The 16,145-nt window shown below is 48.9% G+C and overlaps 4 protein-coding genes across 5 annotated transcripts in view; 3 read left to right on the forward strand and 1 right to left on the reverse strand.

Annotated features, from left to right (window-relative positions):
• The first annotated feature begins 3,746 nt into the window (after positions 1 to 3,746).
• LOC126579610 (inaD-like protein) lies at positions 3,747 to 6,323 on the forward strand. The gene is made up of 3 exons (XM_050243075.1): positions 3,747 to 4,453; positions 4,591 to 4,746; positions 5,682 to 6,323. The coding sequence occupies exons 1-3, from the start codon at positions 3,827 to 3,829 to the stop codon at positions 5,958 to 5,960; spliced, it is 1,062 nt and encodes a 353-aa protein (XP_050099032.1). The 5' UTR covers positions 3,747 to 3,826; the 3' UTR covers positions 5,961 to 6,323.
• Positions 6,324 to 9,031: 2,708 nt separating this feature from the next.
• LOC126579684 (phenoloxidase-activating factor 2-like) lies at positions 9,032 to 11,514 on the forward strand. Its single transcript, XM_050243218.1, has 5 exons — positions 9,032 to 9,104; positions 9,408 to 9,729; positions 9,804 to 9,934; positions 10,008 to 10,583; positions 10,700 to 11,514. The coding sequence occupies exons 2-5, from the start codon at positions 9,538 to 9,540 to the stop codon at positions 11,334 to 11,336; spliced, it is 1,536 nt and encodes a 511-aa protein (XP_050099175.1). The 5' UTR covers positions 9,032 to 9,104; positions 9,408 to 9,537; the 3' UTR covers positions 11,337 to 11,514.
• A 210-nt stretch (positions 11,515 to 11,724) lies between these two features.
• On the reverse strand, positions 11,725 to 15,265 carry LOC126579685 (NECAP-like protein CG9132). The gene is made up of 3 exons (XM_050243219.1): positions 14,143 to 15,265; positions 13,844 to 14,037; positions 11,725 to 13,755 (listed from the first exon to the last, which is right to left on the reverse strand). The coding sequence occupies exons 1-3, from the start codon at positions 14,635 to 14,637 to the stop codon at positions 13,677 to 13,679; spliced, it is 768 nt and encodes a 255-aa protein (XP_050099176.1). The 5' UTR covers positions 14,638 to 15,265; the 3' UTR covers positions 11,725 to 13,676.
• Positions 15,266 to 15,832: 567 nt separating this feature from the next.
• The window catches only part of LOC126579968 (trithorax group protein osa), a 3,579-nt gene continuing 3,266 nt past the window's right edge, over positions 15,833 to 16,145 (forward strand). For both annotated transcript variants that reach the window (XM_050243768.1, XM_050243767.1), the window contains exon 1: positions 15,833 to 16,145. This exon is cut by the window's right edge and continues 32 nt beyond it. The gene's annotated coding sequence lies outside the window, so the exon portion shown is untranslated.

A 16,145-nucleotide genomic window follows, 5' to 3' on the forward strand; every position in this document is an offset into this window, starting at 1 on the left:
AAGTATCGACAATTTTAATAATATCTCGACGGGGCTACCTGGGGACCGGGGCTAGAGAAACGTTCTTCAAAGTAGCGGGCTGGATAGAGCCTTGTATGAAACGCGGATTTTCGAAAATCTGTATCTTTGTCAGTTTTGCTTCGATTGATCCAAAACATTTACACAATACTCTTGAAAGGATCAGCTTTCAGGGAAAAATGTTAAAAACATGTGTCGCAATTAAAAATTAAATACCGAAGTCCCCCCTTAAAACCAGAAATATCTCCCTTTGAAGTACCAAAAATACGAAAAGACTTATTGGCCAACCTAATATGAATCCACGGCCAAGGACAATTCCATTTCCAGGGCATTCCAGGATCTTAGTAGACACCGTTAGGTGAGCTTGTACAGCACGGAGTTCGGAAGTTGGCCGTGACAAATGGACACACCCTTTACCCTACAAAGCGAGAGAAAGAGAGAGAGAGAGAGAGAGAGAGAGAGAGAGAGAGAGAGAGAGAGAGAAGAGAGGTAAGGTAGGTGGAATAACAGGGGGGCGTCATCGCCAGGTCCTGCTCATCAGGACCGAGCACTGCTAGCTGGAACAACGAGCTCGTCCCGCGCAACGAGCGCATCCTCGGTACAAGTTCTGCATCTGTATCTGTGTGTGTGTGGGTGTTTGGCAGCGTAACATCATATTTTACACCCATTATTATATGAAGGCTCATAAATCATCCACAGAAGCTATCCACCCTTCTCTTTTTCTCTAACACAACCCTTCTCTCATCCCTTGTTGTTGTTTCCTTTGTTGAACCGGAGGCGGCGAGGCACCGGAATCGTTCGTTTGAGCACGTTCGCTCAAAGTGCGTCCCGTACGTCCTCTACAACAGACCATCCTCCCTCCTTCCTTCTTTTCTGACGCCGACTGAACTGCTCCAGCAGCTGCTGGCTAGCTGTCACATTGGCCCTTTGGTGGGGGTGGTGGTGGTGGCCTATTGGTATCAAACCTCCGTTCCATGGTTTAAAGATGCACCCTTTCCGACCTACTTCACCCACTCTCCTCCCACCGCCTACTCCGTCCAAGTACTTTTCGTGTACGACATTGACAGATCAAGCAATGCACCGTTCCGGGCAGGCTGCCCCTCCGTTTTTCCATCGTGAACCTCGAGCCAAAGCCAAAGCTGGTGTATGAGCTATCATCCAGTTTCTCGATCTGCCCCCGAAAGGTGATTGTAGGTGAGGGAAGGCAAAGGATTTAGGGGTGTTCAGAGTAGGGGGTGGCTTCAATATTATTTCTCATCTCACGGCAAGGACCCCTCCACCACAACAGTAGAGATGAAACGGAGTGCAAGCGCTTACGACGGTGCTTACGATTTTCTCAAACCACTATCAGCCACCGTTTATCTGTCATCAGCTACAGCAGCAGTACCATTGTCATCAGCATCAGTATGCAATCGCCTGTGAGCTGTGAATCGCGCCGAGCGAGAGCATCGATCGAACGTGGAATTTATTTTCACTCTAAAAGTGCATATGAAGTAGGGTTAGAAAAAGACGGAGAGAGAGAGGGGGAGAGAATGTAGAGAGAGGGAAAGAGGGAGGGTGGGTTAAAGAGTTAGAGTTTCGGCGCAGCAGTGACTGTTCCTTCTGCTTTGGTACCAACATTCGCCGTAGTTGTTGATTGTTTTGTTTTAGATTCCGCTTTCGTTTTCGTTTTCGCCGTCTACCTGCTGCCTGACTCCCTGTTGTTTAGTAGAGCCAAGGTCAGGTACACTTTGATCTTGACCTTGATCTTGACCATTAAAGTACAGAAAGCGGACTTTTTCAATTCGCACATGATCAAGGTCAGCCTATGTTCACGTGCGGCAGAGGCAGTAAGCGCGTCTCGAGGTAGCAACAACAAGTGCAGTGGCAGGTCTTTGGTCTGTGGTTCCGGAACCGCGAAGTGCACTAACCATTTGTACAAACACTAGAGTAGTAAACGGCACAAACAAGCATCGCAAAGCGAGAGGGAGGCCAATCGGAGGCTGTTACGATATTTTTTCCCATCAAATAACAATGGTAATTCATGCTTTAAACCCATGATTTTTCTTAACAAAAAAGTAGCGTCACTTGAACGCCAATAACTTGGGTAATTGTAAACAGAATGACTTGAAAATTTTTACAGGATTTTTTTTAAGGTTGGCAGTATCGAAAAATGATAAGGATAAAAAAATTGTGTCGCCATTTATATTTCTGGCCAACGACTTATTAAACCGCCTGTTATAATGTCCTAAGTAGTGATCGTACTTAAAGTTAAAGCAATAAAAAAAAGGTCAGCCTACCGACAGGTTTGGCCGCTTCACAGGCACCGATCCCCGAGTCGATTCCGGGAATTGAGTTCAATTCAGACTTGAGGGGAGGGGGGGAAGTTCGGCGCAGTAGTGGCTGTGCTTCTGCTTTGGTATAGCCATTATTGCAATTTGCGCTTCTTTCTTATAAATAAAAATATGGTAATGTTTGTATGTTCGCGCATCACTCCAAATCTACCAGTCCGAACTTGGCACAAAGATAGCTTATCACCCCAGACGAAATCATCGGGGGTCTTTTTCCCAGGATTCGCCTCCCTTCTCCCCCTTCCGAATATCAATGTGTTAGGAAAACTCCTAACTCTACAAATTTTCATGCAATTTTCTCCAAAACTCTCACAGTTGTTGCTGGTTGCTTTAGATACCATGTGACAAAGTTTGGTTTTTGCCGGATAAGGGGGAGTGAGGGTGGCATACACTCCCTATCCTGAAAATCCCTTCTAGGGCAATATGGGTGTCATTTCCAATGTTTTGGGGGTCTCTAAATTGATTGGTTGCATCAAAGCGGAGTTTACTCCATTCTTTCATCCACCGCTTTCCTCTATGCCTTCCTATTCAAAACAAGTTGATGGTAAGTTTAATGGTTGGTTTTTGGTCCTTCTATGGTAATTTAATCCCAATTTGATCCAAAAACAAAGAGAAAGAGAGATACAGAGAGATACAGAGAGAGAAAGAGAGAGAGAGAGAGTGAGAGAGAAAGAAATGGAGAGAAGAGAGCAGTACATCGACCGCAACTTATAAAAAAGGTGCCAAAACCAAGTTCGTTGACTATGTGACACAATTTGCGTGTTTAACCCTCTCAGCAGGATTGGTAAAGTCTGAATGAAAAGAGTAAAGACACAAATCATTGCATTTCCAGCATGCAAGGCTTTTCCAGTTAGCAATAAGAATTCAATTGGCAGCGATCTTTAACACAAGATATCGGTTGTAGCGTTACCGTTAAATTGTTGTTTTTAACGAAGATAACATTCATTAATTGCACATTACCCAAATGGGGGATTTGTTTGAGCCGTAACCGTGGACTGACTGCTGTTTCTGATCATAAATTATCGATGTCACTTAATTATTTTAACTCTTCTTATTTTAGTCAGTATCTTCTACAGCCGGCATGCTCTCAAGATAAAACTCATGCTAATAGACACGCATTTTGCCCATCACTACCCACTACGAAACATGAGCCTCTCTCTTTCTCTCTCTCGATCCATGTCGATGTTTTTTTGCAGATCGTGATCGTGAACCGGACCGTGACCGACGGAGTGCTGCGCAGCTACCTACATATGGGCTCGGCGCTCCGGACCTTCTGCTGCCGGCGCCCGGACAAGGCGCACGCATGGAGTGTGGCCGGTGAGCAGCAGCAGCAGCAACAGCAGCGACGATACAGCTCCTCCTCCTCCTCCTCCTCCTCCTCTTCCTGTGACCAGCGTGCCACATGCCGAATCGAACCACCAACTGCGCGGACCACCACTTCGCACGTAGTCGCTACTCCCACCAGCCCCGCCGCCACCATGTTTGAGATCGTGATGCGAAAGCAGCACAACACGCTCGGCTTCACGATACGGAAGGAGGACGAGTCGCCGCTCGGTTACTACGTTCGGTCGATCAAGTGCGAACCGGCGCTGAGCGATGGTCGCATAAGGGTCGGCGATCGGCTTCACTCGGTCAACGGTGTCCCGCTGGCGCCCCTCCCATACGAGCAGGCCATCCTCTTCATCCGCAGCGTCAGCGAGACAGTCTGGTTGCGGCTGTACCGTGGGCATCCACCCCCACTGCTGACGTTACCATCATCACCATCGTCGCCCACCGCACTGCTGCGGCAGCAGCCCTGCTATGATCGACGATCGACGGCCACCGTCATCGATCATCGGCACCGGACATTACGGACCGGAAACCGGAAGCAACGCAGTGCCAGCTTCAGCGAAACGGGCGCAGCCCCCAAACGCCAACTGCCACAATCGGGCGACACTGTGAGGTCACGTTTGCTAGTGCGCTGCAACACCGAGCAGAATCTGGTCGCCACAAACGAGGAGGAGGACGAGCGACTGCTCGTGGTTCCCTCCTCTTCTTCTTCTTCTCCTTCTCATCCTTTGTCTGTGGCGCTGTCGCTGCTACCATCCACTGACGTCAGCTATGAGGTAAGGCGTGGCGTGGAGTCGCACAAACTGTTCTTAGTCCTCCCGTGGCTTACTCTCTCTCTCTCTCTCTCTCTCTCTCTCTCTCTCTCTCTCTCTCTCTCTCTCTCTCTCTCTCTCTTTCGTACACTCGTCCACAGATCATCACCGTGGAGCTACAGAAGGGCTGGAACAGCCGGTACGGCTTCAGTCTGCGAACCGAGCCCGATCCGGTGCGTACGGTCATCAGTGAGATCCATCCGGGCAGCCTAGCGGCACGGGATGGTCGGTTGCGAGTCGGCGATGTGCTGCTCATGGTAAGCAGGCTCACAGACATACAGGGTTACTGATATGAAGTGTTACCAAATTCACACTGCTGTATCTTTCAAACCGCTCATAATATCGGTGCCAAAATTGTTTATGTTATAGTTTAATATATTGTTTACAAGCTACCGAAAGCATTTGCGTCTGTGTTTTGTAGATTTTTTTTTATCGTAATGTAATTGAAACATAATAGCTTTGATGGTGTTTATTTGGCTGGAAAATCACAACCTTCAGCTATCATTCGTGAGCTAAGTCAACTTAAAATGAACAAAAAGGTTTGTGTATCGCTCCATTAATCGATACAATGGTACTGATAGCACTACAAAACGCCTATGGAAGTGGACCAAAACAAACCGCAACATCGCCAGAAATGATTCGGAAAGTGAAGGCCGGAATTCAACGAAATTTAAAAAAGTAAAAAATTTCAAAGTAATCAGTCTATATCTTCTAACAACGATCATGTTTAATTGACCGAAGGTTTATACTTGAATTTGAGCCTAAATACGGCCACTCGTAGCAATATCCCATCGCATTTAGCGCATGGGCGCTCTTCAACTGTTTTCATCGATCCTGGAGTCAAAATGAAAGCGACACGTTATCGATAATATGTTTCAGAAGGTGTACAAAAACGAGTCAAAAAACCGCAAGATCACATTCATGCAGTATTTTGCAATTTTGTAATTTTGCAGCATTTTCGGACCGTTAGAAGGCTACAGTCGAGCCAAATGTGGCCACATCGAGCTAAAGCGAACAGTTTCTGAAAATTTGATTATTTTAAAACAATTTTGTCTTTGAAACCATTACAAAATCATTCCAAACAAACAAGTTACAGTGTTTTGAATAGGTAACACTTCATGTCAGTAATCCTGTACACAGCACTGCCACTCTTCTAAGGCTTGTTGTTGTTTTTGTTGTTGTATAACTCTAGATTAACAACGAATCACTGGGCACGAGAAGTACGGCTCAGCTGATCGAGCTGCTGCGCATCCTGTCCGGTGCGACCATCATCACGGTGCTTCGCCATCCCCCTTCTGTTCCTCTACCTCCTTCGACTGTGACTGAGGTACCCCTGCAGCAGCACGAGCAGCATCGGCAGCCAGACGGATCCTGCTCTCTGAGCTTCCTGCACGAAAACGGTGGGGTGGGGTGGGCGCAACATAGTACAAAACAGGAGGCACTACTCGTTCACCCTTCCTCTACCAGGTAGTGTGAGGGGTGGGTGTATGACAATTAGCTTGCCCGCAAATTACGTGGACAATTTTGAGGGGGAAGGTGTAGCAGGGGATACAGGAGCAATAAGAGAGGCGCATTCCATACACAGGTTCCACAGGTTCACGTCACTTTGAGATAGCCAAGTACCAGGTTTGTGAGATTAGAATGAATAAAGATGTAAAATGTGTGCGTTTTTTCCAAAAAAATCGTTTATTTTTTTTTTAACATATATAAGGACGGACGAGTCGTATGTTTAAATCGTTTATTATTAATATAATAGATATAACATCGAGGTTGTGTTTACAATGGGTTCAGCTCGTGCTTCTCCTCATTATTTTGATTTGTTCTTCGTAGTGTAACTGGTGTGTAATGTTAATTATGCTACCTCTCGAGTGGTGTTGGCTTAGTGACAGGACCTTTCAACCTGTGTTGTTGTTTTGACCTTTTTTCTTTTGTTTTTAATCTCTATAATCTTATTCCTTACCCTTAGCCCGTTTATGTACAAAGAAATAAAAGAAATAAAAGTTAATCTACCAAAACCTAGCTCCTTCACCCTTCCGTACTTTCTATGTTGTGTATAAGTGTCACGTGTGACGTCATTTCTTGCGCAGTCGTACCAGTACTTCTTATTTATTTTTAACGTGTGTTTAGAGAGTTTTTCTATTTCAGCTAGAGTATGAACTTTTTCTGTGCTGTGCCTTGGGGGTGGGGGGGGGGGGGGTGGGGGGGTGGGAAGGGGGCAGGCTGAGGATTATTTTTTAAGAATTTGTTTTGGATTCGTTGTAGTTTCATTTTGTGTGTCTATGCACTGCTACTCCATATGGCAGAGGCGTATGTAATGGTGGGTCGGATAGATCTTCTATTTAACAAACTATAGAGTGTTTTCAGGTGTTTTTCGCTTTTTTGTTTGGTGTTTTCTATGTGTGTTTTGTTGAATAGTTTCTTGTGTGGGTATTTAACTGAATCTTTTCATAGAATGTCTGTGTTGTTAATTGTTGTGCAACTGTATGGCTGGCGACTTACGCAGGTTCCACGTGTGAAGAAGATTGCCTCGGATTTGTCTGCATTTATTTGCATTTTCCATTTTTTGCAGTATTTTCCATATTTTTTGCTGCTTACTACTGCCGTTTCGGTTAGTTGTTGTAGCATTTGGGGGATTGTGCTGGAAGAGCTTATTGCTATGTCGTCTGCATAGAGATATTGTTTGCATTTTTTGTGTGCGATGTCGGATATGTAGATATTGAAGAGTAAAGGGGAGAGAACACATCCCCTGGGGTACTCCAGCAACTGGTGTGTAGTTGTTAGATCTCGAGTTTCCTATGAATACGTGATTTTGTCTGTTTTTTAACAATGACTCTACTAGTTTAACAATGTTCTGTGGGTATTTTAAATTAACCAGTTTGTATATTAAACCGTCATGCCAGATTGTGTCGAAGGCCTTTTCGCTGTCTAGTAGGACAAGTCCGGTGGATTTTTTTTATTTTTGAAGTTTGACCGTATATTACTGGTTAGTCTATGTAGTTGGTAGGTGGTTGACAGTGATTTTTGAAAGCCAAATTGTGAAGGTTGAATTGTGTGGTTATTGTTTGAGTGTTTGTTTATCCTATTGGCTATTGTTTGTTCGAAAAATTTTCCCCGGGCAGCTGAACAAGCTGACGGGTCTGTAGTTTTGGGGAAGGCTATCGTCTTTACCCGGTTTGGGTATTGGAACTATTTTTGCGTGTTTCCAGGCATTGGAAAAGTAACCTTAGTTTAGACAGGCATTGAAAATATGTGTAATTTGGATTATAGCTTTGTTGGGATAGATTTTTTATGCTTTTGTTGTTGATGTTGTGTAAACCAGTGGATTTTTTGGTTTTCAGTTTTTTAATAATGTTTTTGATTTCTATTGGTTTGATCAGGAGGGTTGGGGGAAGTGTTTCTTGGCTTGAATTTTTTCAACTTTGTGTCGATTCTTTCACCTTTTTTATCCATGGTGCTCTTGGAGTTAGCTGTTTGTTTGCGGGAGTGTTTAAAGTGGGAGCTTATAGCATCACATTTTTCTTCTGCACTCATTAGGAGATTTCCATTCATTTGCAAGTGAGGAATGGTGTCCAGTGTGTGTGCTTGCGTTTCAATGTTTTGGTATGGCTATTGCACACAGAACTAGTGCATGAGTCATTCCTAAACCATCCGTAAACCGTCCGTGTTTACGCCCCATTCGTGCTAATGTAGAATCGGAGTTTCCCGCGACGTCAGTGACGTCACGGTGCGATCAACCGCATACAGAGAGAGAGAGAGAGAGAGAGAGAGAGAGAGAGAGAGAGAGAGAGAGATAGAGAGAGAGGGCGAGAAGAAGGCAAGGTTATCGCTCGGTCGATTCGGATCCTCGCCAAGAGGTTCCGGTTGCTGTTCGTGGCCTACTAGAAATCGGTAAAGCAGCGCCCCAAGGTCACACCCACACCCACACACAGACAAATCACGCCAACCACCGAGAAAGAAAGAGAGGGAACGAGACTCAAGCAACCAAAACCAAAGCCTCTGTCGACCTTGAACTGCCTGGAGTAGGATCTCCTTTTGCTGCTTGCTGTTGCTGTGACGTAGTACCACCACTACGTCACATCACACGACCACCAGTAGGTCAATGCACTGCGCTGCGTCAGAAGTACCATGACCTCCACCCTGACCACCGCAACACCTGATTGATCATCGAATAGTCGCACGCGCAGTCGCATCGCAACCCCATCCACCGGAAGTCCGGATCAACTGCTCTCGCGCGCGATCTCTCTCTCTCTCTCTCTCACTCTCTCACTCTCTTGCTGCTGATGCTCGCACGGACCGATACCACTGGGATGATGTAACGTAACTCAAAGTAGTTCGTACGGTGATGTCCACAAACCGAAGCTGACCTCGCCGATGCAGAGTAGTAGCGGCAATATGCGGATGCGCCGGCCCGCGATCACTCTAGGCCTTCGCCTTCGCGATCGATCGCTGGACAATCTCTCTCCCTCACACCATACCATAAGCCAGTCCTCCTATCATCAGCCAAGGACTGCAGCTCGATCGCCAGTACACACTACGAGTGAACTACTAGCGACCACAACTGCTGCAAGATAGGGGGAGGGAGAGAGAGAGAGACCGATACGATTACAGAGCGCATGTAAGTGAGTTAGAGAGAGAGAGAGAGAGAGAGAGAGAGAGAGAGAGAGAGAGAGAGAGAGAGAGATAGAGAGAGAGAGAGACACAGCACAGCATGAAACGTAAAATCCTAAACCCAAGGACTGCGCTGCTAGACGGCGCGCAGTTGTGCACGGCATACAAAAACCGATTGCAGCGACCACTGGCACGTCACATCGCAACGGTTCGTGCGTGTGTTCTCGTGGGTGCCGCCACTGGAACATCCTCCTCCGAATAGGATCGCGCCTCGTCCGCTATCTCTCTCTCTCTCTCTCTCTTCCAATAGTGCTCTAGCACGCTCTAGACTCGCAGTGCCCCAGAATCAAGAACTACCCGGGATCCCCGTTTATCGCTATCAGTGAACGTGTGTGCAAGCCTTCTTCTCAAGCCCGCACAACCCCGCACAACACAGAAACATGGCCACGAACAGTAGGCGGAAAAGTGGTTGGTGGTTGCTAGTGACGCTGTACACCGTTGGTGTACCACTCTTGGTACCGGTGGCCATTGCCCAGCTGGACGGTAGCTTCTGGTGGATGAACGGTAACCTGCTGAAGCAGGCGGAAGCGCTGCGTGAAACGAAGGACGTGAAGGCGGTGGTGGTGTCGAAGGTAAGGTTCTACTATACAAACGTGACTACTACTACTATCACCGCAGTTGGCTTGTATCAATTCCCCACTCGCAGGATTCACCGTTTGAGGAGGTGCGCGTCGGTGGCAACTCGCTGACCGACGGTGGTGACGCACCGGACTGCATCTGCGTGCCGCTCGGTCGCTGCCGGACAAACCACGCTAAACCGGATGACGTAACTGTCAGGTAAGGGTGCTCCAGGGGATGGATACTGGGCTTGGATTTCGTGGCATTCGCTGACCACCCCGTTTGCTTGCAGGGATGGATTGTGTGGTGCCAACAGTGTTTGCTGCCGCCAGAACCAAATTATACCGCAGAACGTGAGCACCACGTCAACGACAACGACAACGACGGCCTACGATGCTGAGGATCGGCTCATATTCGACAGTCAACCGCCCTCGTCAACCACAGCCGAGCTGGCTACCGTCAGCCACGCCACTCCAACGGCCGCCCCAGAGTTCGACGCGGGACTACTGCTGGAGCTTTCGGCTCTACTGCTGAACCACAGTGGCGGCCTTCCGGCACCACTGGAACCGATCGATGGTAACAGCGTGGAACCGGGGACCATTGACAGGCCAGCAGGACTCGCTGCTGAGCCAACCGTGTGTGGCGTCCGTCATCGGCAGGCCCTCTCCAGCCGGGTGTTCTTCCAAGATGAGGACGACGACAATGATGATGCGGCGCTCGAGCCGGTCCAGGGAATGGCAAACTTCGGGGAGTTCCCGTGGACCGTCGCCCTGTACCAGCTCATCCGGAATGGTTCGTTTGTGTACCATTGCGGTGCCGCCCTGCTGGATGCGCGGACTCTCATCACGGCCGCTCATTGCGTCTCGAAGTAAGGGCTCCCCCTCCCCCCGCTCCCTTCTTTTCGGGGTGCGGGGATCTCTTGGATCTCCGGCAAACTCTCAAACTCCTCCCTTTCGCTCTCTCTCTCTCTCTCTCTCTCGCTAGCAACCGACTGCATCCGAACCGGTACGTGGTACACGCTGGCGACTGGGATCGGCGCCACACGCAGGAACGGTTGCCACACCAGGAACGCACCGTCAGCCGGATCGTCGTCCACCCGAACTACTACTCCGGTGCGCTCTTCAACGATCTGGCGCTGCTGCTGCTGAACCGACCGTTCGAGGGTCAGCCGGCCAACATCGGTCCGATCTGTCTGCCGGCTGAGCCAGAGGCACCGACCGAACGGCTGTACGACTGTCTCGTTACCGGGTGGGGCGGTACACCGAAGAGCCGCACCGTGCAGCCCATCATGCACTACACCAGGATGCCGCTGGTGGAACGGGGGACGTGTGAGATCGCCCTGCGCCACCACGCACCCTCCCTCGGTAGGCGGTTCCAGCTGCACTCGAGCGCAGTCTGTGCGGGGGGTGCCGGCAACAGCAGCAGTAGGTTACGGGCCGACACGTGCGAGGGTTCCGGTGGTAGCCCGCTGGTGTGTGCCGATCGGCGGCACGACGGTCGTTACGTGCTGGTCGGGCTCGTGTCGTGGGGCATCGGCTGCGGGGACGGTGTACCGGCTGTCCTCACCAACGTGGCCGCGCTCAGCAGCTGGATTCGGGCACAGTGGAGCCCGGTGCTGTAGGTTGGGCGAGAGAGCGGCAGAGAGCTAGTCTAGATTTGTTAATTTGTTACTCCCATTACAATACATACTCACCAATGATAACTGCACAGACTCACTACTCCCAAAGATGGTTTTTCGCTTGCTGGCTGGGCTATATTTAAAGGGGGTTTGCAACATCGTGGTTACCGTTTCGGTTGTTATCCTTTTTATTTTGTTCTATCCTTGTTGTTATGCCGACAAAACCTTAAAAAAAAACCGGACGAACCTAGCACGGCTCTAGCTCGGGCAGTGCACAAAATGGCCCTGGAATGTGTGCAGAACGAACTAACTACTACGAGTAGCACGATAGAAGCAGAAGGGGACGCGGGAGGACACCTCCATGTTGAGAAATAAAACGGAACCTCTTGGGTGCAGTGGGTGATGGGTTCGGGATATGCTTTACTATTACTTTATTATCCGCTCTCATCGCACAGTCTACCGCCCCGAAAAGGGGTCTAGAATCGCTAGACAGGGTTGCCTGCCCTTAGTGGAGTGCTGCTACCCTTGTCGGCTTCGCCAAAATGCCTTCTACCCCGCTGATGATTAGCCGTCCGGCCGTGTTCGTGTACCTGTCGCGTGGGTGTATATATGTGTGGAACTAAATCAACATTGTTTTATGCTGTTTCACAGTTTTCTGTGCTGCACTTTGCAACAACTACCAGCTATACCTCCTAATATATGCTTATTAACACATACATACCCATATACTTTTATATTATATATATATATATCTACACACATAACATTTGATTATATTAAATATGTAGATCTGCATATCATTTTTAATCTATACCCGATAATGCATATCTGTAGGTTCTTTACACACAATTTTCAATCGCCCCATCTGAATCTAGCTCATCTAGTTGCATACGAATTCGAATTAATGTCTTCTGTTGATGTTAATTTTGCTTTCTTTCTGGTTACTTTCGGGCATGCCATGCATATCGCACCGGAGCATTCTGTAATGCCCGAAGCCCGGTGTTGCCGTTCACCATAAAACCAAAATAACGCATACGCATACAAGCCAACACCACAGTTCAAGCAACCGAGACCTCCGAGCTCAGGTTCAGTCGGGGATGAGAGGAATCACTATGCTTCCTCTCATCCGCTGGCGGATTAGGATTTCTGCCACGAGGGCATCACTTTCCATCAGCCTTCGTTTGTTTTCGATTCGAGCCAGCATCCGGGTGTAACGGGTTACGAGAGGTTTCAGGAACAAGGAAAAACAAATAATAACGACACATCAAGCCATCGCGATAGACGGTTTGGCTGATAGAATTGCACATCAATTTTGTAGCTGTTACGGGTAGAGCGCCCTAACCATAGGGGCTGCCGTCTAGCCATCGCCGTCGAAACGGCTTTCAAAGCACCGCATCGTAAATGTGGCGTGGAGGCGTAGAGACCTTCAGAACATCAGAAACCCAACGTTTGCGTTACCAGCGTTTCTACGTAAGCTGCATCTAGATCAGTTAAGCCAAACAATAGTCACCGCTAGACCCTACCACTGTACCGAATATGGTGCGATTTACGTATCTCTGAAATGCTACACAAATGCGATCTCTAGAAGCGATCAATTCTACGCTCTTGAACGCGATTCTCAGCTAAGCAAGTACCCTAAACGAACGTACACAATGCTGAAACTGAAATGCGTGATTCCGCTGCAAGCAAACACAGTCACACTTCACCCACGCCCTAAACGCTTCTAACACTACGTATCCGCTATCCGCAACTTCATGTTTGGGAATCCACCTGCTTCTATGGTTTGGAATTACAATTTAGTATTCCGTTGGCGTGCTTCAATATTTGCTTACATCCTACCATTACTCAGTTAATATACCACGGCCCAACGCTGACTTGCTATCGCATTGCAAACCCGAGACGCTTGCTTGCTACTCCTTGTGGAGGATTGTTTGGAGAGCTCTGGGTAGATTCCTGACGTTCGGATGGCAAACCCTGCGCACGATGCTGCTATTCATTACATAATATAGCTGAAGTAGCCCATAATTTAACATGACCACTGTCCTGGCAACATAATAACAGTAAAAAAAAAAAAAGGTAAACAATCTACAAATGCCCGAATGCAAAAGGATTATATCACTCCTTTTCTGTGGGGAGGGAGAAACCAGATCCAACGCAGCGCTCACTGTCCATTTTGCTCTGCTGCTCGTATCGACAAATGCACAAGCGCGCCCTAAACTTAAACGATTATGTATAGTTCCCTTACTACTCGCTGAGGGAGCCAGGCACCCAGCGCTGCACTGACGGCAGCACCACCTAAAGCGCCCTGCGTTCGATTCGGTTCATATCGCGCAGCCAATCCGATTAGAACTGCACCCAGTTCGCGTTGGTTTTGCTAGGAGTGGTGGCCGTTGCTGTCGGTTCACCAGTGCCACTCTGCACACTGCAAAGGAATAAGAGAAACACATCGATTAAAACCTCGCCCGGGGAGCAATTCATTCCAGGCGGTTGGTCCACCGCCACACACATACCCGGCCGAAGTGAACTCGCCCCATTCCGTCTGAGCACCGCCGGTGGCGGCGCCGGCAGCCGAGGGTTGATGAGAAGGCGAGCTGGTGCTACCCGGTGGATTGATTTTGTTGCCACCCGGGGGCGGTGGCAGCAAACCACCCGACGCCGCCTTCTTATTGTTCAGTCGCGACGACACCTCCGAGCCGTCTTTTTTCTGCGGAAAGTGAACAGTGAGAGGAGGAAAAAAAAACATCGAAACCGCATGGCGGAGGTTAGTAGGTGCAGCGGGATTTTAACGATACCAGTCGAGTTGACGGACCGTGATCTTCATGTTGATCTTGATCGTTTCGCCCTCCTTAAAGCCGAGATCGAGCTGCTGCTTCGGTTCGACCTTCTCCTTCTCGATCTTCTCCTCATTCTTCACCCACTTGAAGTGGTCTTGCAGGGCGACGTTCAGGTCGAACGAGTCGGACCGATCGCCGAAGCCAAGCCCGATGAACGCTGTTCGCCCGTTGTCGTCCTGGATGCGTAGCACGAAGTACCGCGAGCTGTCCGACACTGCCTCGATGGCAACGCCCGGGTAGCTCTCGATGGGACAGTTGGCGAACAGGGAACCGGACGTCTTATCCTCGAGCTTCACGCACAGCGACCGCCCCTTCGACACCATCCGCAACCGGCCGGTCCAGATCGGTTCGGTAAGGTTCCAGTCGGCGGCCCGGTAGCTACGATTGCTCTGGCGTGGCGGTATCTTGTACACGAACACCTCCTGCTTGACTAGCACCACACTCTCGTACTCGCCCGTTTCACTTGCCATGACTCGTTCAGGTGGTGCGGTGGGACTAACGGTAAACGGAGAGATCGCGGATGCTGGGACCGTAAGCACGGGGGAGTAGCAACGGTGGAACGCTTCCGGGAACGCTTACGTGGAACCGCAGTCGCTGCCGAGTCCGGGAGCGGGGTGTGTGTGCTGTCCACCCCTCGAAAAAATGCCACCGCGATAGCGGATGAAAGGGCGGTCTGGCCGGGGCGGGGAGAGGGGTCGAGGCTTGCAATTGTCGTTGTTGTGGTTGTTGTTGCGTGTTTTTGCTTTTCGCCCCCTGGGTTTGCAGGCGGTGGCGGTGACGGCCTTATCGGTACTGTGCCCTCTCCGTTCGGCTGCGCGCTCCGTCCGCTCTGCTTTATCTCTTTGCGAGTAGGCGAGCTTCACCCAGAGCCGGCCGTTCTGCTATGGTTTATCGCGATTTGTGGACCGTTCTTGCTGTCCTTGAAAGCACTCTAACACGTTCCGGAGGGCGAGAGAGATATTTCCTGCACCACTCTTCTTCCTTTAACATAAACTTTAATGACGTAAGCAGTTCGCGATTTGGCCAGCTGTCAGTGATCTCGGATGTTGTTGTTAGCTGCGATTACACGAAACCCAATTGTTAGTGGTAGCGAATGTGAAGCAACCATAATTCGAGTCCTTTATTGTGACACACACAAACTCTCTCTCACACACACGTAGCGTTAGCAAACACATGCGAATACACTATATCCGTACACGAAAGCGCATGTTCGAGCATAAACGGATCGAATAGCTTTTTATAGAACAGCATATTTTAGGTTGGGCAAAAAGTAATCACCAGAAACTCCAGGAGCTGCGTTGCATCCTGTGCATGAAGTTGGAACCGGAAATTAAACGATCATTTCTTTTTTAAGATTATTTAAAAACCTCCGTTGAAAACATTGATTCTCTAGTTTTTCGCCAAACCGAATCAAAATCGAAAAATGTGGGAGTACCAACATGTCTTTAAATTCCCTACAAACTATTCAACCAAAACGTGTCTTTCAAAGAGGATGGGACTTTACTTAAAATTACAGGACTACTTTTTCCCCAACATAATCATTCGGTCAGAATTTTATAGCATCGTATATGATTTCGAGCACGATGCGAAATATGCTCTGTGTGCCAAGCAGGCAACACTGCCGCGGGTAACGGATGATGGCGTCAAAGTTTTGACGGTCCGGAATATCAAAATCGCGTACGCTATTCCCAGATGTGCTCGGTAGCAAAGCAGAATATTGTACCTAGAAGCTTCGATTTGCGGTGAGTGCCATCTTCTCGATAGCGACAAATTCCTATTCCAAGGAGGAGCGGCTCGCGATTCATTGTGGTTTAAGCGGGAGGGAGTCGCAAACAAGCGGCATTAACGCGCACGGCGTGGTTCGGTGAGCGCTAGCAAGGGGGGGAAGAGACGCCAGCAAGAGACCGGAACGAACGAACGAACGAAGGCGTCAACACTTTTCCGGCATTCCCGGCAGATGCTATTAGGCGCTAGCGGT

Source organism: Anopheles aquasalis, chromosome Y (assembly GCF_943734665.1).
Source record: "Anopheles aquasalis chromosome Y, idAnoAquaMG_Q_19, whole genome shotgun sequence".
Lineage (NCBI taxonomy): Eukaryota > Metazoa > Arthropoda > Insecta > Diptera > Culicidae > Anopheles > Anopheles aquasalis.